Genomic DNA, 13059 nt, shown 5'->3' on the forward strand with positions numbered 1-13059 from the left:
AAGTTATGAGTCATTTGTGAATTTGAAAGGCATGCTTGCCGTTTATCACACATTGTCCCCTTTAGTGGTGTTGTAGTAGTCCAAATTGTAACACCCACGGCATTTAAGAAAAAAAAAATACCTTTAAAGTTACCCCCATTTTCTTCTGATAGAAACTTATATCTATGTAGCCAATAAAGCCTTTACTGTATAGATATAAGTCATAGGCCGAGCCACCTTACTTTTATCCATCTCTTCATTGTTTTCATCTCTTCTTTCAATTATATGATTTAACTAGTTTAGGAAATACAACATATTAGGAGATCGACATATTGAGAAGTCTTTTAGTGAAACCATAATATAACTTATTGGCACACCAGTTTTTTTTTTTTTTTTTTTTTCAGTCTAAGTATGTTATATTAACCATTTACACTTTTGAGTCTATGGCATTTCTCTATTGTGAGATTCAACATTTTACACTCATGCATGCATGTTCAACAATCTCACCTCCAATGAAAGCTCTAATAATAATCTTATGTGCCATCTTTAGGGTCATTTGTGTGGGCTATGTGGACCTTATGCATGCCACCCATCTTCATCCATGATCCATGCATGCCCATCATTGTCCCCACTCCCATTGCGGAAGGGACCACCATCATCCACCATACTGCTACACTCACATTCTCTCCCTCAAACAGAAGATTCTCTGCTATATATATATTATCGCATACAACTATTGGTTCTGATACTGCTTTTCAAAGAGATTGACACATTAATGGAGTCTTTTTGTGACACCATAAGATAAATATATTAAAATATCCCAATTCAAAAGTTTTAAGCTAAAGAATATAAACTCAACTATGCTATATTAATGGCTTAGACTTTTTGAAAAGATTTAACTACTAAAGATTTTTGCATGCTTAAAACAATATTTAAATGTTTTTCCTTATATGCCAACCATAAACGCATCAAATACATAGAAAGAATAATCAAAGATTTTCTTGGCACATTCTCTAAGAAATTTCCTTTCCCCAAGTTATTAGGATAATTTGTCTAAAAATGTGATTTTTCAAAATCCATAAAATCTCAGCTCGACCTTTAAATTGCAATTTAGCCCTTTAAAATTGTGTTTATTGCCTAAAATTTGAAAACACAAATTTGTTTACATTTTCAAATCGCAATTTTTTAAAAATATAATCTCAAACGATCAATTATTTACAATTTTGTTTAAAATCACATTTTTTGCCTGCAAAATTACAATGTGAAACGCACGCTTACCAAGAAACAAGCACAGCCGATAGAAAGTAACATGAGGTGCACAAGGTGTTTAGGCCAGGGGGAGATGAGATGGAGGAATTATTCTTAGTGACACCAGAACTACACAAATATTTTGATATATTAGGATACAAGCTAAATTTAGGGTCCGTTGTCTCATATATATGTTACTTTGTAGATATATGTCTAGCAGATATTTGAGTAACTAATTTACCCCAGTTAAAAAATAAATAATTTACAGAGAGTAAAAATATGATAGTGGCTTCTTAAAGGAGACTAATGTTGAAATATGCTTACCTACCTACATGAAACAAGCTTTAACCATACTAGCTCTATTAAACCTTCACCTTAGATTAAGCTTGACAAAAACCTCTTCTCAAAGAGCCAACTACTTGGCACAATTCTTGTTGCAGACATACAAACAGATAAATTTACCTCTAGAATAAGTTCGTGGTCAAAGGGAAGTATCAATTTACTAGTTTCTTAAGAAAGAGCTAGAGTACTAGGTTGACTTAGAATTTCTAGGATTTTACTCGGAATCTTTTATTAGGAGATTTCATATAACCAAACAAACATATAATGAGAACATAAAAACTCATCCATAAGCAACAAAGAAAGCACAGTTAAAAGTGACAGAACAGCAAAACACATCACAATATGACCTACAAATTTACATGCATGATACACAACCACAGGATGCATCATTCTGACTACTTTAGAAAACTTAAACACACAGGTTTGAGGGTAAATCCTCAGCACTGTCGCATAAAGTGACAAAGTACTTTAAGCAGCAAGTCTCTCTTTTTCCACCTAAATTCATATTTCTCACCTATGTCTTCCTAAGTTCAGATGCTAACCAACGACTAATTCTTCATTCTTACCTCTCAATTCCCATCATCGGCAGCTTTTAAGTAAAGAGTCTCACCCCCATCAACATCATGGCTTGTGGAGCTCCCCCCTCGCCCTTCAGCAGACCCAGCACTCCCAATATCTAGCTTGCTTCCACCTGCCATCCCCCTACCACCCTGCAAGCCTTCTCCGGTGGAGCCACGACCAAAATCAGGAAACCCTCCAACCCCAAGTGGCCCACTGCCTCCCGCATGACTAGCATCACTTTGCATCATGTGAAGTCCGGCACTTCCACTAGAGCTCATACCAAGCTGGCTGTGTAATTGCTGTTGCAGTGCTGAAAATGGCTGTTGGCTGTACAACATGGAGGAGCGTGCAGCCATGAGCGATTGTGGAGTCAACTGTTGAGCCTGTTGGTGTTGCATGTAGTGCCCTCCTGGCTGCATAATGCCACTGGAGGGAAACTGCAGGACATTGATAGGTAGTGTTAAATATAGTAGCATTTAACTTTATGAATCAACCCTAGCTTTTTGAGACACAAATCTGCAGTTATTACTCCAAGAATTTATTACAATTTTGCAAAAGCGGCACATGGCACATGTTAACATATATACAACGCATAAATTCCCTGAAGGTGGATTATTTGATGCAAGAGGAATCTCGAATATATAAAGATATATTAGCATGATTACACGAACAATTTCAACACAACTACAATCAACCTTTTTAAGGAATATATAGTGTGGTGAAAAAGGTTGTTAAAACAAACCCAGAAACAGCACAATGCCGTTATTTATTTCATATGCAAGATATCAAACATCGGCACATGGCACATGTTAACATATATACAACGCATAAATTCCCTGAAGGTGGATTATTTGATGCAAGAGGAATCTCGAATATATAAAGATATATTAGCATGATTACGCGAACAATTTCAACACAACTACAATCAACCTTTTTAAGGAATATATAGTGTGGTGAAAAAGGTTGTTAAAACAAACCCAGAAACAGCACAACGCCGTTATTTATTTCATATGCAAGATATCAAACATCGTTCGAGTTTCAACAGAAAACACGAAACAGGAACGCTCAAATAAGCAGCAATTAGAAAATAAAACTGAGTGGACAAGATAGAGAGAGAAATGAGGTTTGTACCTGACCATGCATGGTAGGGGGTTGGGGTTGAGAATCTGCAATTGCAGCCAGGTACATAAGGTTTCGCTGTAGCCTTGCTTGGTTCCTGCAACAATAGAGAGAATTTATTAACTCTTCTAGCAGTTAAAACATAAAAATTTTATACCATGTTACTGCCAACTATATACTGTTCCTCCTGCAAGTCCGGCAGGAGTTTATACGGCATTGATCTTGATGAAAAGCTTCAATCATTATGATAATTTCATGAATAAACACAACTAATTTTAATAAACTTCAAATACAATCTGTTCTTTTTAATTACCACCTTAGTCAAACCAGAATTGCTCTTGAAAGGCACACTACAAACAGGATCATCATTAGATTGGATGCGGGTACTAAAGCAATGATACACATAAAATACTTTCTAATCAACATAAATCACGCCTAATTAAAGAGTGAAGAGGGCTAGTATAAAACCCCCTATTTCAGATCTAGGTGGCCCTTAAGTGAGCCCAGTATCTTGGGCTTGACCCATCTATTTGGGCCTATGTTATAATAAGTAATGGATTATAACTTATAAACCCTTAAGGCCTAAAAGTCTATCCACAGAGAGCTTATTGCAAATCAAGTTTAACCACAAGGATTGACTTTGCATTTTTCCCAATTTTTTATTTACATGTTTTGTTCTATTCAAAAGAAATTTGTTTAACCTATAGATTTATTAGAGATCTTAATTCTTATGTTTCCAATCTAAAAAGTGAAAGAAAACATAATCAAATGGAAAAATAAAGACAAAAGCGGAAACAATAAAATGGAGACAAGAGAATTTTACGTGATTCAGTTTATGACCTACGTCCACAGGGTAAAGCCCAAAGGATTACATTGTTGCTCTTATTACTTGATTATTTTACAACACAGAATACTCCTATTTATAGGAGAATTGAGATAGGTATGAATGGTAATCAAATTTAATTGATTTGATTACCATCAAACTTAATTACAACCAAACTTATTAAAGGGAAGTAACGTACAATATCAATATAATATATTTTCTTTCAATATAGGAAATATATTCTCTAATATCCTGAAAATATATTCTCTTAAATATATTCGCTAACATCCCCTAATATCTGGAGAATATATTCTCTAACAAAAAGAATATGCGAATCCTTAGATTTGTTTGATATTATATTTATTTAAGCTATAAAATCTCATTTTACAAAAGTTTCTTTATCTTTTAAGAACATTAGAAAAACATTGTGATTTGTGTATATATATATGTATTTTGAATTTATGGCCAAGGGCGATTTCTCCCCTAGCTGAAAGTCCTTAGAATAATTATTATTGGGGTTGTTTGATTTTTCGCCAAAAGAAAAAGTGTAGAGTTTATTTTTTTTCAGAAATATGTTGTTCTTAAAATTTCACGAAGAACACTACAAGTATGGAGTTTTGATCCGTTTTCAAGAAATATTTTTCACAAAAAGTTGTTTCTTAAGTTCTGATCCATTTGGTTAGTGTATTGGGCCCTAAAAGTTGTTTTTATGATTTTTGGGCCCAAGTGAGTAAGTTATTTCAGGCTTTGTGCCTGAGTTGGTCTAGGCCCATATAGGGCCCCATTTAGAAGGCAGAATAGCCCAAGTTGGCCAATCTTGACCCATTTCCCATGGTAGAGCATAAGCCCATTAAGAGTGATGAAGGGGCCCAATTGGAGTTGGGCCAAGGGTCTATTGGGCTTCCTAAGGTTGGGTGCATGCCTGGCTAGACCTAAAGGGGACAGACCATGCGCATAAAATTAAAAAAAAAAAAAAAAAAAAAAAAAAAAAAAAAAAGAAAGAAAAAGAAAAGAGGAAGAATAATCAAAATTAGGGATAGTTTGATAAAGACTAAAGGAATCCTAAGGTAAAACCCTAGGCTTATTTCGGAGATTTTTGAGACTCAGGAAAATGGGAAAAAGTCTGAATAGGTCAACTTAAGTTAAGGCCAACCCCTAACTAGAATAGTATTAAGTTAGGGTGAGGTATGTGTCTAACTGAACTGTATTGGTTCAAGTGCTTCACAGCTCAATTGTCCTCATTATAGTTAAGAAATCAAGGTTAAGTGATATACCCTACCCCTTCTAGATAAAGATTTATGCAAAGTTATTTATTTGCACTAAATGCTTTAGAAAACACTCATCTGTATTAAATGTTCATAGCACAAATTTAACTGTGATTTATATACTTGTTTCTATTTAATGATATTGCACACATGTTTGAAATGTTATTTATTTCATGAATAACTTATAATTTATAAACTAGATATTGTTTTGATAAGTAAACTAGATATTGTCATGTGAAAAGAAGTATGTAAGAGCCTTATGAGATGAAATAGAAAATTTCCAAGTATGAAAGATTATGCTTTTACACATGCTAGTAGAGAGCTATGAGAAAGAAAGAAAGTTTATAACGGAAGAAGACTATTGGCAACGTTTGGCAAAGACGTTGCCATGACAAGATAATGCTTGTCCTTTTTTTTTCAACTTTTTCACTTTTTCACATTTTCCAATAACAATCAACATCAAAACATTCACTTTTTCTACTTTTTATACCACATTAATAATTTATTATTATTATTTAAATACAAAAATTCACTACAATACAAAACTTTTTCACTTTTCTATACAAAACTTTTTACTTTATATCACATCTACCACTTTTTACTAACTCCCAAAAAAATAACAACCCACTACCATGGCATGTAAAGGGCATTGCCAAACATTGCCATTATGTGTCTAAGTAAACAAGTCTTAAAATTATTTTGGCCTAAAAGGTAAGAGATAACACGGTAGTCGGTAGCAGGGCTAGGATGGAGTATAACCACTACATGTGATCCATCACCACAGATTTGCCACGCTGAGTGCACCTAGAGTTAATCATTTGGACCAAATAGACTCAACCCGCAGCCACGGGATCAGAATGGGTCCTTCAGGATTACGCACAACCCTAGCATACGGGGCGTAATTATATGCGAGGCCGCAAAGTAACAAGTGGAAGATTACTCTTCAAATCTATGAAAGTTAGAGATTTCTTTATTGTGTTTTCCACTAACCCCGTTTTGTTTTTCCCCCCCATAGATGTTGATGAGAATGCATTAGGAGACCGAAATGTCTCGAGCTAGGGTGAGGGGTCTCAGAAGAGTTGAAATGTTTTGTTTTAACATGTGCATTTGTTAACAATAAGATTTTTTAAAACATTTTACATTGAAGTTGTGGTGACTATTTATTTCGTATATGTTGGTATTTTCAAAACTTTTACAACTCCAAGAACTTTTAATAAAATTCTTTTATTGTTCTTTAGTAGTGCCCAGAGTTTCTTGTAATTTCTTGCGCCTACAAGCGAGCCAGGGGCATTATAGCAAGTCTTTGATGCACCAGCAGCATCTACTAGACTTCTTGCAAAAAGGTGCAAGAAAATATAAAAAGTCTCTCTCTTCAATGAGTACTTCAAATATATTCATTAGTTTGAAGTCAAGAACATCAAATCATAAGATAAATTAAATGTTAGATTATGGTTAGCAAGACTAGACTAGATTCCTTTCTGAATAAGTACTACTGCAATTGACAAGTATAATGGAAATCATGAAGGTGCAGTCAGAATATAAAATGAGAGCTTTTATACCTTGTAATTGATTGTAGAGCAGAAGACAAAATGAAAGTGTCTCGGAGATACAATCAATATTAATCAGAGGATCAAGATTCTTGGTTATTATGCGGGTTAGTAACGTTAGTTGCAAGCTGAGACAATACAAGACAAGCAGGCCAAAATCCATTAAATTGGAAAGTTAATTCTTACTCTGCACACTCGCCCAGTTTTCCTGAATTCTGGCTCTCAACAATCTTCAAAATTAGTGACTTGTTCTCATCCAGATACTGCATGTACAAACAATGAAGTTAGGAACACTTAGGCGACACAATGAAATAATTAATAGCCAGTAAATTACAAATGACAATAATGAAAGTCAAGAACTCATCATTTTACTTGTACAGTGGTAATCAGTCATTCATAATTAAATTGAAAAGCTAACAATTATCTGCAAATTTAGAAAGATCATTTTTGCAGCCAATGCTCAGGCTATTTCTTCTTCATGAGGATCACCAATTCATGCAAAATAGAATTTTTAATAAAAAAAAACGTGAAACTCATACAATGATACTGAATTACAAAAAGATAAACTCACATATCTCATACAAATCCACAATTGACTGTGTTTTCACTTTCTATTTATGCTCACACTTCAAATCTCATGAGCTGCCATTATCATACTAATACAAATCATGATTATTGAGCCTAAAATCACTTAGTTTCATAGCTTTCATAGCTTAGGCTTTTGCTTAGGAATTTGCTTTGGTCAGAAGGTCAAACTCCCACATTACAAATTTTCAAATTGACCAAAATCACCATACACATCAAATTAGTCATCACTGCCTTTTTCACATCCAAGTGTTTGAAGGAACGTCTGAACTCTATTTCTTGCAGTATACTCGGCCAAAAACTAAAAACAAACCAAGAGAAATCCAATCTCCACAAGAAATACAAAGGCTATAATTAGAATATATAAACCTCACATACACATGCACTTGGAGCTTTGAAGAGGTGTACCTTCCTCATCCCTGCATCATTGTAACTTGCTGAATTTGATGTTTACACCAATAAATGACTGGGGTACTAAAAACATGAATATTTCTATGTGGAATAGAACAATATGGACACCCAGCTCATTTGATATCCATCTTAGGATCCTTATCACGAGCTATGAGAAACAAATTCAGATAAATCCTCTAAAAGAAAAGTCACCACAAAAATATTATTTCAGAAAAAATTTACGACCGTGCCTACTTTCATATTGATCACCCTTTTAAAAGGAGCTCATCACCTTTCTTTTTGAGATGCCTATCCAAGGGCCTACACCAAAGGGAGATAGAACCTTTGAAATTTTCCATCTACTATTGGTTATACCATAGTTGGCGGCTACCACTCTCCACCACTATTATTCCTGTACTCTCAAAGCTCCATATTAATTTCCACAAAAGAGCTACTCTTATATCCAATCCTAGTCTCATCTGCTTATTGGCCATTCTCAGAACTATTACAGTACCATAATAATAACAGGAGATGGTTTATTCAAGTTTGTCAATTATATCTATTGAGTGGAAGCAACATAATAATAATTAGGCAAATTTTTTAAACTCTATGTAAATGCTTTAGACCTGTAATGCATAGAGAAAGACAAAGATTAGGCAAAGTTCTAGTACTCATGATACATGGACTGAAATGTGTGAAGCACCCATATAGGAGATAAGTCATGGATACATGGATATGAATATAAGACAAACACTGAACATGCGCATAGCTGGGCAAGTACCCCATCAAGGGTGTTGAACAAACTAAGAGAGGAAAACATAGATTAGTTGAAAAATAATTTCTGTTACATGCCTAGTTAAATTTTATGTCAATGTCAATCAACGTACACAGTCCACATAGTGCACTATATATACATTAATTTTACCCTAGGGTATTGAAGAAGAAAGCTTGGGAAAGTAACTAATTTAGCTTCTACCTGGGGTCAAGACAAATGTGACACCCACACCTGAAACTTGCACCTGAGGGTAACATACCCTAGCATATGTATACCATACAAATGGACAAGGCCATACCAATTAGGTCCAGTGCTTGACGGATAATAATCAAAGGGAGAACTACACTTTGATCTCATATGGCATCAGGCAAGTTTGTTTTTTCAATTTATGGTTTAGAAAGTGGCACTTTACCAACCCAAAATGCACTCCATTAGCACCCATCAGAGTGCCCTCAAAACATGCACATGCAAATCTGTGCTTCAAGAAAAAATAACATTTTATATACCTACAATTTAGAGAAGTAGCAGTTCATACAGTTTTGTTTGTGGCTATGGCTGTTGGTTGCACTCTGATGTTGAAGAGTAAAATGTAGAAGACACACGAGGAGTGGACCTCATATGGATCAAGTGCCACTTTCTAAAACCCAAATCGAACTCCCTCCATACCACTGATGGGTAATATGTATTTTTCCATAATCAAATAAGGGTACCAACTTGAAAAGCTTAAGCATCATGGTAACCAAGATTAGTGACTAAAGGGAAAGTCATTGTTATTACATGTTATTTAAAAAGAGTTAATACTTCTCTTATTATGATTAAAGAGCTATTAACTTCAACTGCCGTGTGGGGAAAACTCGGATTACTTTCTAATTAAAAAGGCCAGTAAACAGGTAAGATTTGTGATTGATATTGTTCACAAGATACAGCAATGCTTAGTGATGCAACACAATTTGACATGATTTACACACTAAATACTAAGTGCCACTTTCTCAAAAAGAACACATGTTCAGTAGAAGTAAATGCAAAATTAGATTAGCAACCTATTCTTCCAAGTATTGGAGGAAAAAAAAATAAAGAAAAGAAACTGACGCACATATCATTTCTCGTCTTAATAAAACAATTAATTACTGCCAACCTTCACAGTGTGCATAAAGTCACCAAGTGGAATTATTAATAGGTAAAATAAATTTTTTTTAATCATAAATGAAAAAAGGTGAATTATTTTCTATACACATTTTTCGACCGAATGATATTCTTCCAAGCAACAATATAATATCAATAACATAAAAATATCACGTGGGGGACTTATGGTTACACCATAAGCATAACACAGACCTGTAATCCTTAAAATGATCGTGATGATATTACGAGTCATATGACAACTATCACAACACAAACATCGATTCTCGGTCAACATATTTATTAGAAGTCAGAAATTTCAAGAAAACTCTTGACTACATGAGAAAGCTATATGTGCATCATAGTACAAGGGACTGCAAATAATTGTCATAGCCAAACCTAAATTTCTTAGTCAATGACTAGGGGGTCTCAACTTTCCACTCTGCTGAGTTAATTAATCATGTGTGAAGCCCAAGTTAGGACAATGCCTCATCAGCCATGACCAATCTTAATTAAGTCTTCTCATATTTAGCAACAAGATTATGCTATGCGGATGCAAGTATTGCTCAGTTAAATTTCATGTGTATCAATTCATGGCTTGCTTGTATGTTCTACATAAATTAAACCCATAAAGGTTGACATACCAGTTGGGATGAGTCATCCGTACTGACCAAATGATCTTAGAGTTCTCCTTAAAATTTGCATACATCAAGAGCATTTAAAAATATTGAAGATAATATCTCAAACAATTTTCTCCAGATTTACATGGAAATTTAATTGTCCACATTTTTAAGATAGTCTAACAACCCATAGTTTTGGCTGCAGGTTTCTTCCATACTTTAACTAGGCAGCCAGACTAATTAGCTTCCCCAAACAGCCCTTACAAATTGGGCATCTTTCCTGAGTACACCTATCAATTTTTTTCTGTTCATTTTAATCTCCTGTTAGTAATTTCTAATTCACTGCATATTTAATGCTAAACAGATCACCAAACTGTAGATATGTGAGATTGACGATATTAAATATGTGAGAATAACGCTTTGAAGTGCTATCAAATTGCTACAAGACATCTGTCCATCCATAAAGGGGACAAGAAAATCCAATATAAGTTTAAACAACGGAACACCCACTTCACCAGTCAACAGCTTTCAATCATTATCTAAATAAAAATCAGGCAAGGCAGCGTCGGCAAGATGGTAGCCAAAAAGACACCAAATCTTTCTCAGGCTCTCTAAAAAACTAAGTTAAAAGAAAAAGGAGTGAGCATGGGATACCAAGATAATGATGAGATTCATCAATATTAAATCCAACACAGAACGTTAAATACAATAATTAAAGGAGAAGCACAGACAGGTAAAATAAACTTTATAGATCCAGTTATTTGTGAGAACAATAAACAATAACACATATTGTAACATCAAAGGCTACTAATCTCTGCCCTCACAACTAGATTTGCAAATCATGTAATAATCTAAGAAAGAGAAAAGCTTATGAACGCAGCACCACACCTGATCCCCGTCACAAACAAAAGAGAAAAATCAATAATAAACCCGTATATAAAAAACCCATTTACCACCAGCCGCATCCATTTAAACTTCAAATGATAATTACAGCAATACCCAAAAGAGCAAGAAAAAAAAAAAAACAAATACCCAATGAAGAATACTCATCAAAACTTTTAAAGAATGCAAGAGACCCACAAGTAGCACCAAAAGTTACCAGCTTGAGCAGATGACAAGGAGGAACCATGAATACAACATTAAAAACAACTAATCAAAACAAAACAAAAGCTAAAGAGTGCATAAACCCAAGAAGCTTTAGGATAAACCCAAAAGAAAAGATTCATCCAAACAAGAAACATACAAGTAACATAAGCCAAAGGGGAAAAGAAAAAGAGCCAAGAAAAGGCAGAGAGGGGAAGGAGAAGAAAGAACCTGTTGAATATGATCAGTGGTGACGTTGTTGGGGTAATAGGCTGCCATCATGGGCTGCATCTGCATCAGGTGCTGCTGCATTTCTATCACAGTACTTCTCTCTACAACTTTCTAACTCCAAGCAGAGACTCACAGAGAGCTGAGAAAGCATTCACTCGCTGCAAGAAATGCAAAGAGAAATATATGCCTTGGGTTTTTTTCTTGGTCACTCTCTCTTCTCTCTTGCAACGACACTGGCCACCCACACAGCGAGAGAGCAGTAACTTTGAGAGACACCGAGCTACCTTACAGTAGATATTATGTGAAACAGCCTGCGACTTTGAAAGCAGTTTTTGGGTTTTCTTTCTTTCTTTTTTGTTTGGCTCTTTCTCTCTCCCATCCATCACGTGACTCCCTCCCTCTATCTCTCTCTCTCTCTCTCTCTCTCTCTCTCTCTCTTTTGAGAGAGACAGAGAATCTGAGAGAGTAATAAATAGGGTAGTGGCATTAAGATGTATGTATCATGTATGTCACATTTAACATGACAACCTCTGTTGCTCTCTTTGGAACAACGCTTTGGTCCAACTCTTTTGGTCTCTCTTCCTTATCTGACGTCGGTACCGACGTTAAAGAGAGATTCCTACAGACCTACAGTTTGTTCTGTTTTCATCCCACGCGCTCCTCCCTACACGCGCTACGCACCCCAAATTATATCAACTTCGTTTATTTCATTTGCTTCTGTGTTAAATAAAATAGTTAATAGAGTGATACTAGTCGTACAAGCTTAGCATTTTGTATAGAAAAATTAAAACGGTTATCAAGAAAAATAATATTCACAAATTTTTATTTACGGAAATTATTTTTTGTCGCTCTTCCATGCTCCTAAAGAGGCAATTGTGTTATATGACTTACCTGTTCGAGCAGGTCTCGAACGGGACTACTCAAACACTTACAATATAGATAGGCGTCACAAATAAATATACCGGATCTCAATCTCACCATTAAAAGCTTTCTATTCTCATGCGCTCTCTTCCTATTCATCGGCTCCAAACATATCCGAAATGTGGACTTCCTCCCCATGTTCTTTTTCCTGTAAAAAGATATGTTAGTTAGTCAAGTGATATTAGTCATACAAGTTTAGCATTTTGTGTAAAAAAATGAAAACGGTTGATCAAGAAAAATAACGTTCACAACTTTTTATTTATATAAATTATATTTTGTCGCTCTCTCATACTCCCAGAGAGGCAATTGTGTTTTGTGATCTACTTGTCCGAACAGGTCTCAAATGGGCTGTTCGAACACTTATAATATAAATAGACGTCACAAGCAAATATACTAAATCTCAATCTCACCATCAAAAGCCTTCTATTCTCGTGCACTCTTTTCCTATGTT

At 35.0% G+C, this 13059-nt stretch overlaps 1 protein-coding gene across 1 annotated transcript; it reads right to left on the bottom strand.

The window, feature by feature from the left end:
* Positions 1-1884: 1884 nt before the first annotated feature.
* On the bottom strand, positions 1885-12097 carry LOC133851686 (GRF1-interacting factor 1). The gene is made up of 4 exons (XM_062288220.1): positions 11688-12097; positions 7071-7147; positions 3262-3346; positions 1885-2567 (listed from the first exon to the last, which is right to left on the bottom strand). The coding sequence occupies exons 1-4, from the start codon at positions 11766-11768 to the stop codon at positions 2139-2141; spliced, it is 672 nt and encodes a 223-aa protein (XP_062144204.1). The 5' UTR covers positions 11769-12097; the 3' UTR covers positions 1885-2138.
* Between the last annotated feature and the right edge of the window lie 962 nt (positions 12098-13059).

This window comes from Alnus glutinosa, chromosome 12 (genome assembly GCF_958979055.1).
Source record: "Alnus glutinosa chromosome 12, dhAlnGlut1.1, whole genome shotgun sequence".
Classification (NCBI taxonomy): Eukaryota; Viridiplantae; Streptophyta; class Magnoliopsida; order Fagales; family Betulaceae; genus Alnus; species Alnus glutinosa.

Bases quoted from the DNA above. Each gene is read 5' to 3' on its own strand.
- LOC133851686 (XM_062288220.1), bottom strand. From the start codon at position 11,768: ATGCAGCAGCACCTGATGCAGATGCAGCCCATGATGGCAGCCTATTAC. The intron at 3,347-7,070 runs GTAAGAATTAAC...CTATTGTTGCAG, and splicing joins AAACTGGGCGAGTGTGCAGA to GAACCAAGCAAGGCTACAGC. The intron at 2,568-3,261 runs GTACAAACCTCA...AATGTCCTGCAG, and splicing joins CCCCTACCATGCATGGTCAG to TTTCCCTCCAGTGGCATTAT.